Source organism: Pagrus major, chromosome 2 (assembly GCF_040436345.1).
Source record: "Pagrus major chromosome 2, Pma_NU_1.0".
In the NCBI taxonomy this organism is placed as follows: domain Eukaryota; kingdom Metazoa; phylum Chordata; class Actinopteri; order Spariformes; family Sparidae; genus Pagrus; species Pagrus major.
The window spans coordinates 10,179,938-10,194,503 of record NC_133216.1 but is presented as its reverse complement, the minus strand read 5'-3'; the positions used below and the strand labels follow the sequence as shown (position 1 = coordinate 10,194,503).

Here is a 14,566-nt window from a genome sequence, read left to right as displayed (position 1 = left end):
ACCTTCACCATCGTCCTAGCCAACCACGCATTTTTGCATCTATGCTAATTCTCTCATCCTGGGCAGATTTCTCAAATGTCTCTGTAAAGAGAAAAAGCCCTGGTGATAACGTTGGTTGAATATGAAAACACAAAATGCAGCAGTTATTCCAAACATCTTGGGCAGGTTGGATTGCTACCCAGTGTCAAAAACAATCTGTTTCAATCTAATCGCTCAAAACACCTCACCAAATAGTTTGAGACACAAGATAGCCCTTTTTTCACAGCAGACATTTTTACTCCTCATAGCAGGAGAAGCACAGGTGTTACTAATAACATGAACGATGGCTCAAAGTGTTATAGTTGACAAAAAAAAAGACACAGAGTGAAACAAAAATGGAGGACAAACCATAAACAAATGGAACAAATCAGGAACACAGGGAAACCACGAGAACAGATGCAGGAGATGCAGGATGAAAACAGACGAACTGACAAACAGTGAGGGAAAAAGACCGATTTAAATACACAAGGGAGGGAAGACTAATAAGAGACAGGTGAAACTAACATTGCAATCACAAAAGGTGGAGGAAAAAAACACAATGACAGGAAGTGGAGAGTAAAACATGACACATGAGGATAAATCTACCAAAATAAAACAAGAAATAACTAAACAAAAAGCCAAACCATGACACTCAGTAAGCTGTGACAGTGTGACGGTCAGCAAACATGCGAGACAACAGGACCCTGAAACGGAAGCAGCTTTAAATAGAATCCATCGATCACTGATTTAATTATTTACACCTGCGATTTTCATCCTGTAACATGTGAAACTCACTTGGGTGAGATGCAGCATTGAGTTATTTCAGGCAGAGCACTTGAGCGGTCCTCACATTAGCTGAGTCATGAATGCTTCACAATCACTGGCTCATTCAGCTGACCAGCAACACACGGCCAAAAATCAGCCGACACCACCCCAACTTCTTGTTTTTTAACTAATATTACATTTTTAACAGGTGTCAGCTATTAGGGGCGGATTAGTTCTTCTAGTAGAGTCCTTGTTGCTGCTCGGATTCTCTCTCTAAGAGCAGAGTCTTTCCAACAAAATCTTACTGAGTGACCGAGCTCCACACAGTCTTACACCTCCTAAGTTTAACCACATCAATCTGCAGCCTGTGGAAGGAGCTGCAGTTGATATTAGCAATCAAACTTTAAAAGGGATCTTTTGATCATACCTCCATCTGCTAATGACGATCTGAACTGGACTTTGCCAAAGATCCTTTATTGATTTGTCTGGGAAGAGGGTTCACTCTGGACATGAAAATGGCAATAATTGGTGGCCCTGGATAGCAGTGATAAACTAAGTTAGCTTAGCATTAGCTACAGTATAACAAGGTTTAGGGACAACCTTTGTAGCTAAAACAACAGTCTGTTGAGCAGCGTGTGGAATATAAACCGAAAACAAAACTGGATTGTTCCTGTCAGTAATATGGCAACATTTACCAAAAGAAGACACTTGACTCGTCTATGTCTACTATGTCTGCTTTTAAATACATAAGGTTGTGTTCCACCTCATTTAATATAACACGGTCAACTTTGTCATTAGTGAAGTATTGACGCCTCAGGGCATTTCAGATTGTTCATTGTTTCCTAATTGGTAGCAACATAATCAATAAAGCAGCTAAACTCACTATCACATCCCTCATCCATTATTAGTTGACCTCAGATGTGATTACAATATCCCATCAAAGTGTTTGAGGCTTTTACCACATCATTTATTTCCTCCAAAGAAACTCTGAGAAAAGGAGAAGACACCTTTAGCATACCGCTAACTCTCACAGAGCACCAGTTCAGTTAAAGCAATCAAAGTCTTGGTAAGGTTTGAGTCTTCAGAACAGCTTTAATGCTCGTTGACATTAATATTTTAACCCTGTTTTCATGTTTTGATGATGCTGATGGGGAGCGCTATCTAACATGCTCATACAGATGTTCAATGTGGTTGAGATCTAGGGACTTTGAAGGGCACAGCATGTGTTTCAGATCATTTTCAACTCATCAAATCAGCCTGCGTGCCCTTCACAAGCTTTGGAAGGTTTTTCCTTTAATTTGTCACCAGTGTGCACAAAAGTGTATTAAACCACATCTGGCCTTTATCCAGGTATGAGACACTTAAAATGACAAGTGTTCTGGCGACAGCACTCACTTGGACACCAGAGAGAAGGCTTCAGCGCACACTGCCGGACATGGCACCAGCTTGATCATCACGTGTTCGCTGGCAGCCTGAAAATGCCCCCGCGTCACCTTCTCCAGCACCGAGGCCAGGGTGGCCACGTCGCCAGCCTTTGTGCTTGGGTCTCCGCCTGCTGTGTCCAAGATATTCCCCCCGTGCACCACCAGCAGCAGCACATGCGTCTTACATTTACTCTGCGAATGGGTTAAAAAAGACAGACTTGAAAGGAGAGACTCAAGAATAGAGGCGGCATTTTGCGAAAGCCGTGGAGCTATACAGGAAGACAAATAACTGGGTACTTCTAAGGGCTGTTCATAATCTTACCTCTATGTCCTCCAGTCCTTCAATGCTGCTCTGAGGGGGACAGCGTGGACCGCCAAGCTGGTAGAGACCCTCTGTAGTGGGTGAGGAAAGGGTTGAAGCAGGAAGTGAGGAAAGAAAAGAGGAAAGAAAGGGTCATTCCAGGAGCCACTTCATCCAGTTGCACCGATAGCAGAAGCATAAATGGATATTGATCAGTGAATATGGTCAATATGACTAAAGCCTTTTCATCTCTCTTCATTCGTACTCCAAACTGGGGGTCGCGTCAGTGTACCCGCAGGCTCAAACAGTGTAAGTAAGATTCAGAAGTCGATAGTGGCAGTAAACAGCAGCAGCGTGGTTGTTTCTCTGCTGCTGCATCTATGGCCGTCACATGTAATTGGATTTAGAGAAACAATGGATTGTCTCGAAGGCAAAGGATGAAGGGATGTGGACATTTTTATAACTGTGACGACCAGAAGCATCCCTTCCCCTCGCCGTGTGGCGCAGCATTTCACGGGAACCTGGCCAAACTCATTACCCTCTCCGGAAGCCTCTGCACGCTGTGTCATCTTATTCCTGAGCTCTCTCCTGTCTCCCTTTCTATTTTCTCACTCCAGGTTCAAGGCATGGCTCTGTGCTCTGCCGGCTACAGCTCGCTCGTTGTTTATTTGGACTCCTCGTCTGGGACCGACCGTCATGGGAGACTCTCACAGACTCACGCGCTGTCATCTCCTTTCTACTGCATTCCCAGCCCTCAGCCTGCCTCCGACTGCCTGTTTGTCTAGAGCAGCTCAGCACACACAGGGGACTCGGAGCACTGAACTATTTTGGTCACAAAGTAACAGGAAATCAATGGAGGGAGGTTTTCTTTTTTCTGACAGAGGGAGGTAGGGGGAAGAAAGTTCCTCCAAAAACCTTGTAAAGTATCTGAGGGTGCAAACACTGCAGGAGAGGGACAACATTGAGGGATGTGACAGCGTGTAGTAAAACTCTGCCTTGTTTGATGTAAAGGCAGTTGTACGTATTTGTGGGGCAATTATTATGCTTTTGAGACCCAATATTTTTATGCAAGATACTGAAAGACCTTTTTACTGTTGAGCTGCAACAATCAGACATTTAATCGATTGGTCAGTGTACATAAAATGAGCCAGCAACTATTTTGATAGTCGATTCATTTAGACATCTTTCAAGCAAAATATGATAAATATCCTGATTTCAGCGTCTTTAATCTGCTTTTCTCAGCGTTATATCATTGTAAACTGGATATATTTGGGCTTCAGACTGTTGGTTGGACAAAGTAAATGGATAGAGGATGTCACCTTGGGCATTTTTTTCACTACTTTGATATTTTACAGACTAAGTGGTTATCGATTTTTAAAAAATAATCGTTCAGAGTCAAGTTCAAGTCCTAAATCCTAATGTGTTCAGTCTCAAACAAGTTTTTTGTTGTCTCTCTGCTGCTCTTTCTGCTCGGCATTCGTCTTTTCCAAAAGCTCTTTGGGGAATACATGATGTGAGGGCATAACATGTCATACTTTAAAAGGAATAATGCAATCATACCTCCATCTACTAATGACGATCTGAACTGGACATTGCCAAAGATCCTTTACTGATTTGTTTGGGAAGAGGGTTCACTCGTGGATGAACAACTGTACTAAACTGATAACATTGCCAAAGATCCTCTACTGATTTGTTTGTGAGGAGGGTTCACTCTGGACATGAAGAGGTTGTGTTCCACCTCATTTAATATAGCAAGGCCAACTTTGTCTTTACTGAAGTATTGGTGCCTCAGAGCATTTCCGCAGTGGGTGTGGATCATTCAAAATTAATAAAGGTCTTTTTATGATATTTCACATTTTCGAATTTTCTGAGTACTTTCCTAGCAATGTTGATGAGCCACACTGTTTGCCAAATATTTTTTGACATTTAATTTTTGGCTTAAAGTCACTTAATTTATGTTGTTGCTAATGTGGAATAATGACGTATGACTGTAGCATAATCTCAGTTGTCTAGTGGCAGTAAATGTAGAGTACAGATGTCTAAATGTAAATGTAACCTATCCCTGCTAATATTCATGGTATCGCTAATCCATGCTAGTGATGTTGATCTTGCTAGAAAGGCAGTCTGGTTGCCATAATAATAACTACATATAACCCTACTTACAATGCCCCCATTCTCTGTTCTCTGTTTGAGAAAGAAGTGTGACCATTAGACAGGAAGAAACACTGACCGGAGGGAGGCTTTAATTTTCGCATTACTTTTCCTTTTATTCCTTTTACTCGTAATGACTCGTAATGACTCTTTTTTTGTGTGTTTTTACATTTTCTGTTCTGTATTCTTGTTTTAACTCACCTTAGACTAGGCTTCCTTGTGTTTGGCTTGACTGTTGAGTGTCTATTCTGTAATATTGTCTTCCTGAGTTGCCTGCTTTTGTTAGTTTGTCAAAGCACTTTGGTTTACATATTGTACTTGTCTGGCTGAGCGTCTTTGACGGAGCTATGCTGAGCAACAAAGGTTAAATAATGATTAAAGTAACTTATTTCTTCAGCTGTTGAATAATTAGATTTTTGTCAATGAGTCTTATGTAATGAGTAATTGATCACATTTTCCAAGTATCTTGCCCAACACTGGAGTAAGTCACAAGTATTTGGCTGTGGGTAAAAGTTAAAATGACAGTCTCATGCTAGTTTTTTTTCCACAGTACACAACAGTTACACCATCAAGTGATACTAAAGATCTGCACTGTAACACCTTTAAATAAAAATAGTCTGAGGGTGAAGAGCACTTAGAGTTGAGACGGGTTTTCAAGAAATTGCAATTCGACCATTTTCACACCAACAAAATCCCCCTGAAGCTTGTGTGACTGAAATACAGATAAATAAAATTATTTTAGGTGGGTTGGAGCTGTGCCTTAAAGCAGAATGCTGAAATAGGTTTCAGACTACAATTCCTGTGGCTGATCGGGTGAAATATGATTTCTGTGGTTTGGGGGTCAGGAAATGTTACAGCATCAGTGTAGTTTAGATTTCTGGTCCCTCGAGAAGCAACACATTTATGGATCACGATTCAGTCACACAGTATCTTTCATGTGTTCAACATTCAGTTAATCAAGTAAAACACAAACATTCATAATTGTTTTATAGCTGAATACGTAAGGACAGACAATAATAGCGTATTCAAGCACACACGCTCACTCGAACATAGCCGATGTGAAAAAAAATGGGCTGCATCTCACTCAAAGCATTGTGCTGGAAAATGTTCTGACTGCCAATCTGCAGCAAACAGCTGCGTTCAGCAGATTGTAGGAAAGACAGTCGGAGGAAATGACAGCGCTTCGCACACCTCGTGGTTTGTGAGAGCAGCACACATGCTGGGCTGCTCCTGAATTCAAAGATAAGTAAGACATTTGTCTGATATTGGAACAAACTGACAAAACCCATCTTCCTCAGTGGTATAAACTGGCTTCCTGCGGTTACGAGGGCCAATCGTTTTTTTCCTCCTGCGGTAGATTCGTGCTGCTGCTGGGGGATTTTTTCTATCTGTCTGTCTGTATCTCTGTTTTCTTTTCTCGTCCTCCCTCTCAGAGTCCTGCCAGTCAATATGTGCTTTATGAAGCTTAGTGGTATTTAGTAGCTCTCTCCCCGCGCTGCTCATCCCCTCCAAACAAATGACCTCACCTCAAAAGCACCCTGTGGAAAGTTGACAGTGCCACATTTCAGCAGCACCAGGGTCGTTTCCAGTGACTTAAAACCCAGTCAGGCACACACTCACAGCAGGTACATACAGTGCATCAGTGCATTTGCAGTGCAGGATATCTCCTAACTTATCTTCCAGAGAAAAGGACGAGACAATTTACTCGAAAAGGAAGGTCGCGAAGATGAAAGGGCTCTCCAGAGAAGTCTACTGGAGCTGAATGAGAGTGGATGAAATATTGATGTATCGATCCCTGTTTGGATCCCTCTCGTGTGTCATTCTGTCCGTGTAACTATGATTTAAAATGTCATTTTCCCACAGAACCCAGCATTGTCTCAACCATGCAGAGTTTTTGTTTTCTCTTTAACTCCCCCCGAATCTTCCTCCTCTCAGGTCTCGACCACTTCTTTCACCATCGCACATTTATCACCTTCGATTGCGCGGATGAGAAAAAAACAAGAGCAGGAGGACGCAAGCGAGCGAGCGGCAAAAGATTGAATTCATCATCAGGAAGATTGGCTTCCAGACTACAGATTTATATCTTCCCAGGGAGTATGAAAATGGCAAAATGCCCTCAAAGTTTCCTGCCTGCTGGAGTGTGAATCAACTCATTAGAGAGAGACAGTATCACGATGAATTATCTGTGCTCCCTGGAAGACGTGCACAGAAAACAGCAGCGCTGGTTTCTTCTTGCAAATTATTTTTGCCTCTAAACCTTCAGCTCGATTCAACATGCTGTGGTTTCGAGAAACAAAAGGAGAAATTTAGAAAGCAGAACAAAGCCCCTGATTACATTTGTTGGAAGTGATTAACACCTTCAAGTACAAAAGGTGTGGGACGATACTCTCTAGAAATATATGTCATTAAAGACATCATTAGCGGTTCTTACACTGCAATAGGCTCATAATATTGTGAAGTGTCTTTATTGCAGGTGGAGCACCTTTTAGCCTCTCAGCCACTTCATTATTGAACAAGATGACATCGGAAAAACAGGGATAGTCTGATTCAGCCATTTTTTAGCTCTGTTTTGGTCTCCACCAACTCCTAAGAAAAATACATGGATTTTTAAGCAGATTAATTACCCGCCATGTTCACCAACTAGCTGCTTTGTTGATGCAGGTGAATGCTGATGAGAGTGACAGTGAGACTGAACCAAAACAGTGAAGTTGCGGGCTGTAAAAACCAACACAATGAGCTGAAAGAGGCTAAAATGCTCCATAATTAATTTCTTTACACGGACTAACTGAACAATGTCTTCCATTTCCTGTCTTCCATTGCATCTGGATTAGTAAAGGTCAACATCAACATTTTTTTTGGAATATTTGACAAAAGTCCCCAGTCTGAATAAAACCAAGGACATCGACTCCATGAACGTTAGACCACTTGGCAACGGGGACTCCTCTAATGAAGAGAATATGACGAGAGGTTTTATGAAAAAAACATGAGCGAATACATTTTTTTGTTACTATATATAGGATTCTGGAGAAATAGTCCAGAAAGGTGAAGAAGTCATGTATCACTTAGTTGTGATTCAAAAGTGTGTGCAGTTAAGTAGCAACAGGTTAGGGTGCTCATTTGGAGGAATGCTGTCTCCTGACTGGCTGAACAGCCCCCTCTGACCCCTGGCACAGTACAGGCATGCTAACAGGCTCAGCCATCTGTTCACGGCTGTTGGCATCATGGTCTGCCGTGTCGCCCTACTGTGAAAAGACCCCAGGAGACGCCACCAGCTCCACTGCATGACAAACCTGCTGACCCCCCCACGCACACACACACACCATAAGGCAATGCAGCACATAAACGGACTCAGAGACACATATATATTCTGACACACACGCAGTCTGTCCCTAACAAGCCCAGCTGCTCCCGGTCTATATGCTGCCACTGCTGTACCGCAACAAACACTCCCACGCACATTAACACACATATACAGCAGGCAGAAGTGAGCAGAGGCTCACTGAGTCACTGTAACGAGAGACGTACTGATCTGATGTTCACTATCTGCAGCTGTCTGGCATAAAAAAAAACAAAAAAAAAGTTGCAATCCAAAACAAACTATCGACAAGTGGAGCCGGAAATGTCATGTAAAGGTCAGATAAAGGTGGAAGCAACAGCTGTATGAATATATTTTGGGCAATTTGAGGTTTCGAAGCGCATTCAATGTTGGATGCTTGGGCAACTTGATAAAGCACTTGGAGATAATATAAAGAAATAAGATAACGTTGCACCAGCATCGGATGCAAAAAAAAAAAGAAAAAGTGTGCAACGCAAAAGTTGAAACATTTTGGGAATTACGCTTATTTGCTTCCTTGTCTGAAAATGTGAATATGAAGTTACAGCCAGGAGATGGTATGGTTAGCTTAGCTTAGCTTAGCATAAAGACTAGAAGACAAGAAGAAACAGCTTTTATCGCTCAAGTTCTACATGCACCCCTGAGGCTTAATAATTAACATGTCACATCCAGTTTGTTTAATAAGCACAAATCTAAAGTCACCAGGCTAACTATTTCTCCCTGTTTCCAGTCTTTATGATGAGCTAATAAGCTAACTGTACCGTAGCTGTAGCTTTATATCTACCACACAGACTTCACCAATGCTCACTGATGGGTTTTAAGTCCTGCATCATCTATTTATTCAGCTAATTTAAGCAAAACACACAAGAAAGGCACATTCTCAGCTTAGGCTGAAGATATACTGTATGTGCTTTTTAACCACACATTCACGTACACAATTGGCAGCATATTGGGCAGAATTGTTTGCATGCTTGCCGATGAGCTTTGTGTGTTACTGGAGGAATCCACTTGTCATTTCCAGTTTTTTGTCATCTCATGTGTCTTGTTGTGACTTTCCACTTCCTATCTTTGTCCTTTTTCTGCCCATTCTCTGTGTACACCTGTGTTTTATTTGTGTGTATGTGTGTGTATTAGTCGTTGTGTATTTACGTCTGTCTTTGTCTCAGTCTTTGTCAGTTCGTCTGCATCTCCTGTGTTCCCGTGCCTGTTCCCCTGTCCTTGTGTATCCTCTGTGTTGCTGCTTTGTTCTTTGGCTTCTGGTTTGTCTTCAGTTTAGTGCGTCGCTTCGATTTTTTCCTTCCATTAAAGCTTGCTTTTTTTAATGTCTTCCTGCCTGCCTCTATGTTTGCATTTGGGCCCTCACCATTTTTTTTGCAAAACACAAAAGCATCTTGCAAAAGCCCAGCATTAATTTCTAAAGATGTGCAAAAAGGATCACGAGACATCTTGTGCACGCGTATGCTTAGTTAAAAGCAAGTATATCTATGGCTTTAATAGAGACAAAATGATTCATACAGTTAAAAACGCCACAATAGACGAGGGCTCAGTCTTCCAGGTGGGGTGACTAATTGTGGGCATGATTCGCAGTTGTAAGGATAACACGTGAAGAAACATACCATACAGTACTCAGTAATTTATAGTGTATAACTGAAGAGTTTAAGTGGTGTTGACCCATCTCTAGTTGACACAGACAAGAACGTTCAATCAACATTTCTAACGGGTCAAGGAAAGTGTTAACCATCAGCAGGAGAAATCTATGCGGAGCTGAGAGTGACAGTGTTCTGCACGGGTTTGTTCTTTTTCATTTCATACAGTCTCTCCTCCTCCACCTCCTCCTCCTCCCTCATTCTCTCCCCTCCTCCCCAGCCCATTCTCTCTGGAGCTCCAGGCGGCGACACTGTTGTTTAGGTGTGATTATGTGTTCTCGACGTGCGATCACACAGCAATCCTTACTTCATATCCTTTTAGACAAATGCACATGTAACCACACATCGAAAGATAGACGATACAAACGGACACAGACTGACAACAGAAATACAGACAAACTGGGGAAAGAGCATCTACTGACAAAGGTACAATTACAGCTAAGGAGGCTGTAAAAACAAGAGGTGAGGCAGAACGATACTTCTGACATGGAGAGCTGAGTCTTAAAGGGACAGTTGACCCCAAAATCAAAAATGGATATTTTTCCTCTGACCTGTAGTGCTATTTATCCATCTGGATTGTTTTGGTGTCAGCTGCTTAGTTTTAGAGATATCAGTCATAAAGGCATCTGCCTTCTCTTGACTATAACAGAACTAGATGGGACTTGACGTGTGACGCTCGGAGCTACCAGACTATGCCCACCGACTGCCTCTTCGCACGGACGGAAACATGCATCTACTCATGGACAAGAGGCTAGTTAGATAAGCTAACCCAGCAAGCTAACGTTACAGCTTAGCTGAGGAGGACGCAACCGATGTTTACATTCGACACAAGCCCTGTCGTCCACTAAGAGGACACAGGTGAACACAGAAAAAAAGACGGGAAATCACACAAAGGGAGGAAATGAAAAGCTAAACACGACACGAGAGGCAGAACTTCAAAATAAAACCCCAAACTCAAACTATGACACATCGCTGTTAAGTTTTTCAAATTGCATTTTTTTGGTGCTTTGAGCATCACATGTCGAGTGCCATCTAGTTCGACTATATTCAAGAGAAGGCAGACATCTCTATGGCTGATATCTCCAAAACTCTGCAACTCACACCAAAATAATCTAGATGGAAGAATAGCACTACAGGTTGGAGAAAAAGTAGACGTGAACTGTCCCTTTAAGGTCAGTCACTTGTAATCATCACCTCACCGCACCTTCTTTCTTGTTTGCCATCTTCCATTAAAATTCTGCAGAGAAATTGCTTTTGTCTTTGCAGCTTCCAGCCTCTCCGAGCTGTTTTGTTTTCCAACAGGATAAAAAAAAAAAGAGAAAACATTAATTTAATGGTGATTTAAGTGACAGGGCGACTGTGCCGATGCAAGCATCTTGTGCTAAAAATGACCACGGGGGAGGCGGTGGGCAGAATACAGATGAGACCTTAGATTTATGTTTCCCGTCACTCCCTCTCTCTGCGTGTGTTTCTGAATAGAGCTACAGGGTGCATGTAGAAGAGAGAGCTGTGGTGCTCCATAGAAAATGGAAAATCATTCTCCCATTCACTGAAATATATTTCTCTTCGGGGCACTTTAGGTTGAATTATATTCCCACCATATATTATGGTGCTAGAATAAAAAAAGGTCTGTGTTGGGTTGTTTTTGGCAGGGCTTATCACTTAGTCATCTCCTCCATCTCCAAACTGACGTAGCCATTTTAGCTAATGTTATCCCGGCTTGGCAGCAACACACCAAGAGAGCAGCCAAGTCAGAGTTTTTGTTTATCATCCGTAATCAGTTATGTAACGTGGCTATTTCAGGTTTGACTACATTATACAGCATCGGTCATTGAATGAAGTGGAAAAGATGGTGATGAAAAGAGCACAGAATAAACATACTAGATAAGAGTGTTTGCAGAGCGAACAGATGGAGAGCCTGAAAGATGTTGAAGCGGTGGCTGATCACAGGACGTGACTGAGCAGAGACAAAGAAGAAGAAGAATACAGTGGAAAATAAGGGGCAGTTGTGCTCCGGGCATCGCTCTCCGTCATTGAGGTTTCCATCACAGTTGCCTCTATAGGGACCAAAACTGTTTACAGTCGCCCCCGTGGCTTCTGGAGTCATGAATGAAGGAAGACAGAGAGGGAGAAATATATGAACATGATGAGGTGAAGAGAGGCCAGGGGGAAATGGATGGCTGGAGAAGCTGAGGAGAACAAGAGCGAGTAAAGGAATAATGGAGAGCAAAGGGAGAGAGGTTATAAACCCCGAGACGCATTCGAGGAACTGACAAATATGTGTGATCAAAGGGTAGTGGATGTCACCGCTCGGCTGCTGAAGAGACTGAGAGAAATCCAGACACCCACTGTACTGACCTGCACAACACCGCAGTCTGATCCTGTCTTCTTCTACACCTTTTATTATCAACCAAAAATGGTAAATCATAAGCAATGAGGTCAGTAAGCAAATTGCAATAGCTCTAGCTGTTTTGGTTATTTGTGACTCACAACAGTTTTCACACAGTTCAGACCCATTTAGGGACAAAATAGAGGCTCCAAGCTCCACAGATGTACTAACACCCACATGCTACTGGATTTTTAAAGGTCAATTCTGACATATTTGAAAGTTTAATGATCAGTATTTTTCAATTAATGATGCATCACCTAATGTTAACCATTCTCAGTGTGTAGGCTGCAGGCTTAGGGGTTGTTATTGTTGCTTTTGTTGTTTCCCCATGACGCCAGGGAATAATAAAACACTAACATCTGGTGAGTCAGATTTTTTAGTTCATTTTCACCGTGTTCAGCAGGATCGTTTTCAGCCACAGCAGGCAGATGTTTCCAACTAAAAAACTGTATGAGGTCAGTGTACGCCACCTGAGCAACTTTAGCAACTAAGTGAGCGACTAGCTGGTGAACACAGTGGAGCATTTAGCTGCTAAAGAGCATAAACACAGAGCTAAACAGAGAGTAAATTTTGGACTTACCATCAGTATGTGGGCAGAAACACCTGGATGATTATGTTGGTCCATGCAAGATGTTTAAATGGGTGTTTATCATATCAATTTTAAAAGGTGATAATATGTAAATAGTGTGTTTACAACTTGTTGTGCTGCCCACAGGTGGCCTAAAATTAAAATAATCTTGATTAAATCGGTTGTGACAACATATCATACATACAGAGCAGACATTTTGCAGTTAAAAACACATCTGTCAGGGCTCTCTTGTGGATAAACGTAATGGCGACACTTTTCTAAATTACCCTCAAACGTCCCTGTGACACAGACCATGAACTCCAACATCCAGCTCAAATCCACCTGCACACCTTTAGTGCATCTCTCTCTTCCACATTTCATGTCACCTGCCCGCTATCACTCTCTAATAAAGGCATTAAATGCACCAGAATATAATGGCAACAACATAAATTTGCTGCTCGGCATATTCGCTTATACTGAGAAAATGTCTGTGATGAACTAAAATCAAATTGCTGGTCAAACTTGTTGAACACACTCTGTCTCCTTGCAACACAATGGCTTTAAAACATCACCCTGTTCTCTTCACGTTTCTTGAACTTATTTGAGAATATCTGCACCTCCATGAGCGATCTGTTTCTGGATTCCCAGATGACTTCAGCTACTCTTTTTTTTTGCTGTTGTTTTTGTTGTTGCTATGCCCAGCTTTAGCTCAGCTAAATATATGTCTTTTAATATCCCTGTGCCCCCAAGAGTGTAGGATGTAAACAAACAAACAAGGCAGAACCTCAGCAGGCAGCAGGCATATGCACATTTGTATGCAGCACTGTGTTTGTGGGGAGTGTTTCTATTTTGGGTGACTTGAGACACAGAGAGGAAGAACGCCATTGAACTTAAGACAGTCGAGTAAAATCCTCAGCAGCAGTGTGTGAGATTAAACGTGCACTGGAACAAACATTCCCAGTCTGAGTCTGAAGTCAGGTTTGATGATAGGTTTGCTGGAAAACAAATTCATGCGGTATTAGCAGTGTTTGCACACACGCTTTGCCGTCTGAGTCGTGCGGTGTGATTGAAATGGAAAGCACCTGCTGTACGAGACGCAGCTTCACATTGATTACATTACTGTAGGAGCGTCTAATCTTTGCCGCACTGTCTGTTTCATAAAGAAGACCAGGCCGGCCTACTCGTGATGTTTTCATACATGATACAAGATAAAGAGAGATGGCCTCAGCGGGTGTCAGTCTGAAGCAACTGAGGGCACATACAGTTTTAAAGAAGACACGCCGCATGGCTACGTAATAACGTCTCGCTCCGGCGGCTCCCACTCTGCGTAAACACCGGCTTCAAACCCCTACAGACACCTTATACATAACACACTCCATTTAAGGTAACATATCCCCAGCCCTCTATGGCAGGGTTATTTTTTTCAATGGGCACTGAGTGTACTTAACTTCTCGAGCACCACTGATGTGCCGCTCCAGCACCAGACACCCTGTCATTAATTGTAGGAATGGCGTTCAGAGAAGGCCCTTGGTTTGTTTTTTTTAAGATATGACATCTGATGCAGGAGCCAAGAGAGTAAGAGTAACTAACGACAGCGGCTGCAGGAAGCTACCAACCACATCACCCTCCGGTCCTATCCAATCAGCGGCTCTCTTTTGCCACCTCGCTGTGTGCTTTGCGATGTGTGTTTTTAAATTGGTCTTCGATTTAATTTTGCTTCAAGTGTGCCTACTTAAAGCTGACAAACAGCCACTTTCATTCACAAATGGGAGTGATTCATTTACATCCTCCTTAAACCTGCAATAACAGGGTTGTTTTGTTTTTTTGGACACTTGAGGGGCAGCCAAAACAAGCTGTGAACATGCCACTGACAAAAGCAAAACATTTGTATTCATTTGGAGTTGTGTTTACGTGATCGATGTTAGTCCAAAATGCACCGTATAACTCTGTTTATGTCTCCACCAACTCCT

The 14,566-nt window shown here is 42.3% G+C and overlaps 1 protein-coding gene across 1 annotated transcript in view; it reads right to left on the bottom strand.

The window, feature by feature from the left end:
- The window catches only part of pitpnm3 (PITPNM family member 3), an 85,614-nt gene that overhangs the window by 34,536 nt on the left and 36,512 nt on the right, over positions 1–14,566 (bottom strand). The window contains exons 4-5 of the mRNA XM_073488596.1: positions 2,530–2,600; positions 2,179–2,399 (exon numbers count right to left, since the gene is read on the bottom strand). Of these exons, the coding sequence (XP_073344697.1) occupies positions 2,179–2,399; positions 2,530–2,600 (292 nt within the window). The remainder of the gene's footprint in view (positions 1–2,178; positions 2,400–2,529; positions 2,601–14,566) is intronic.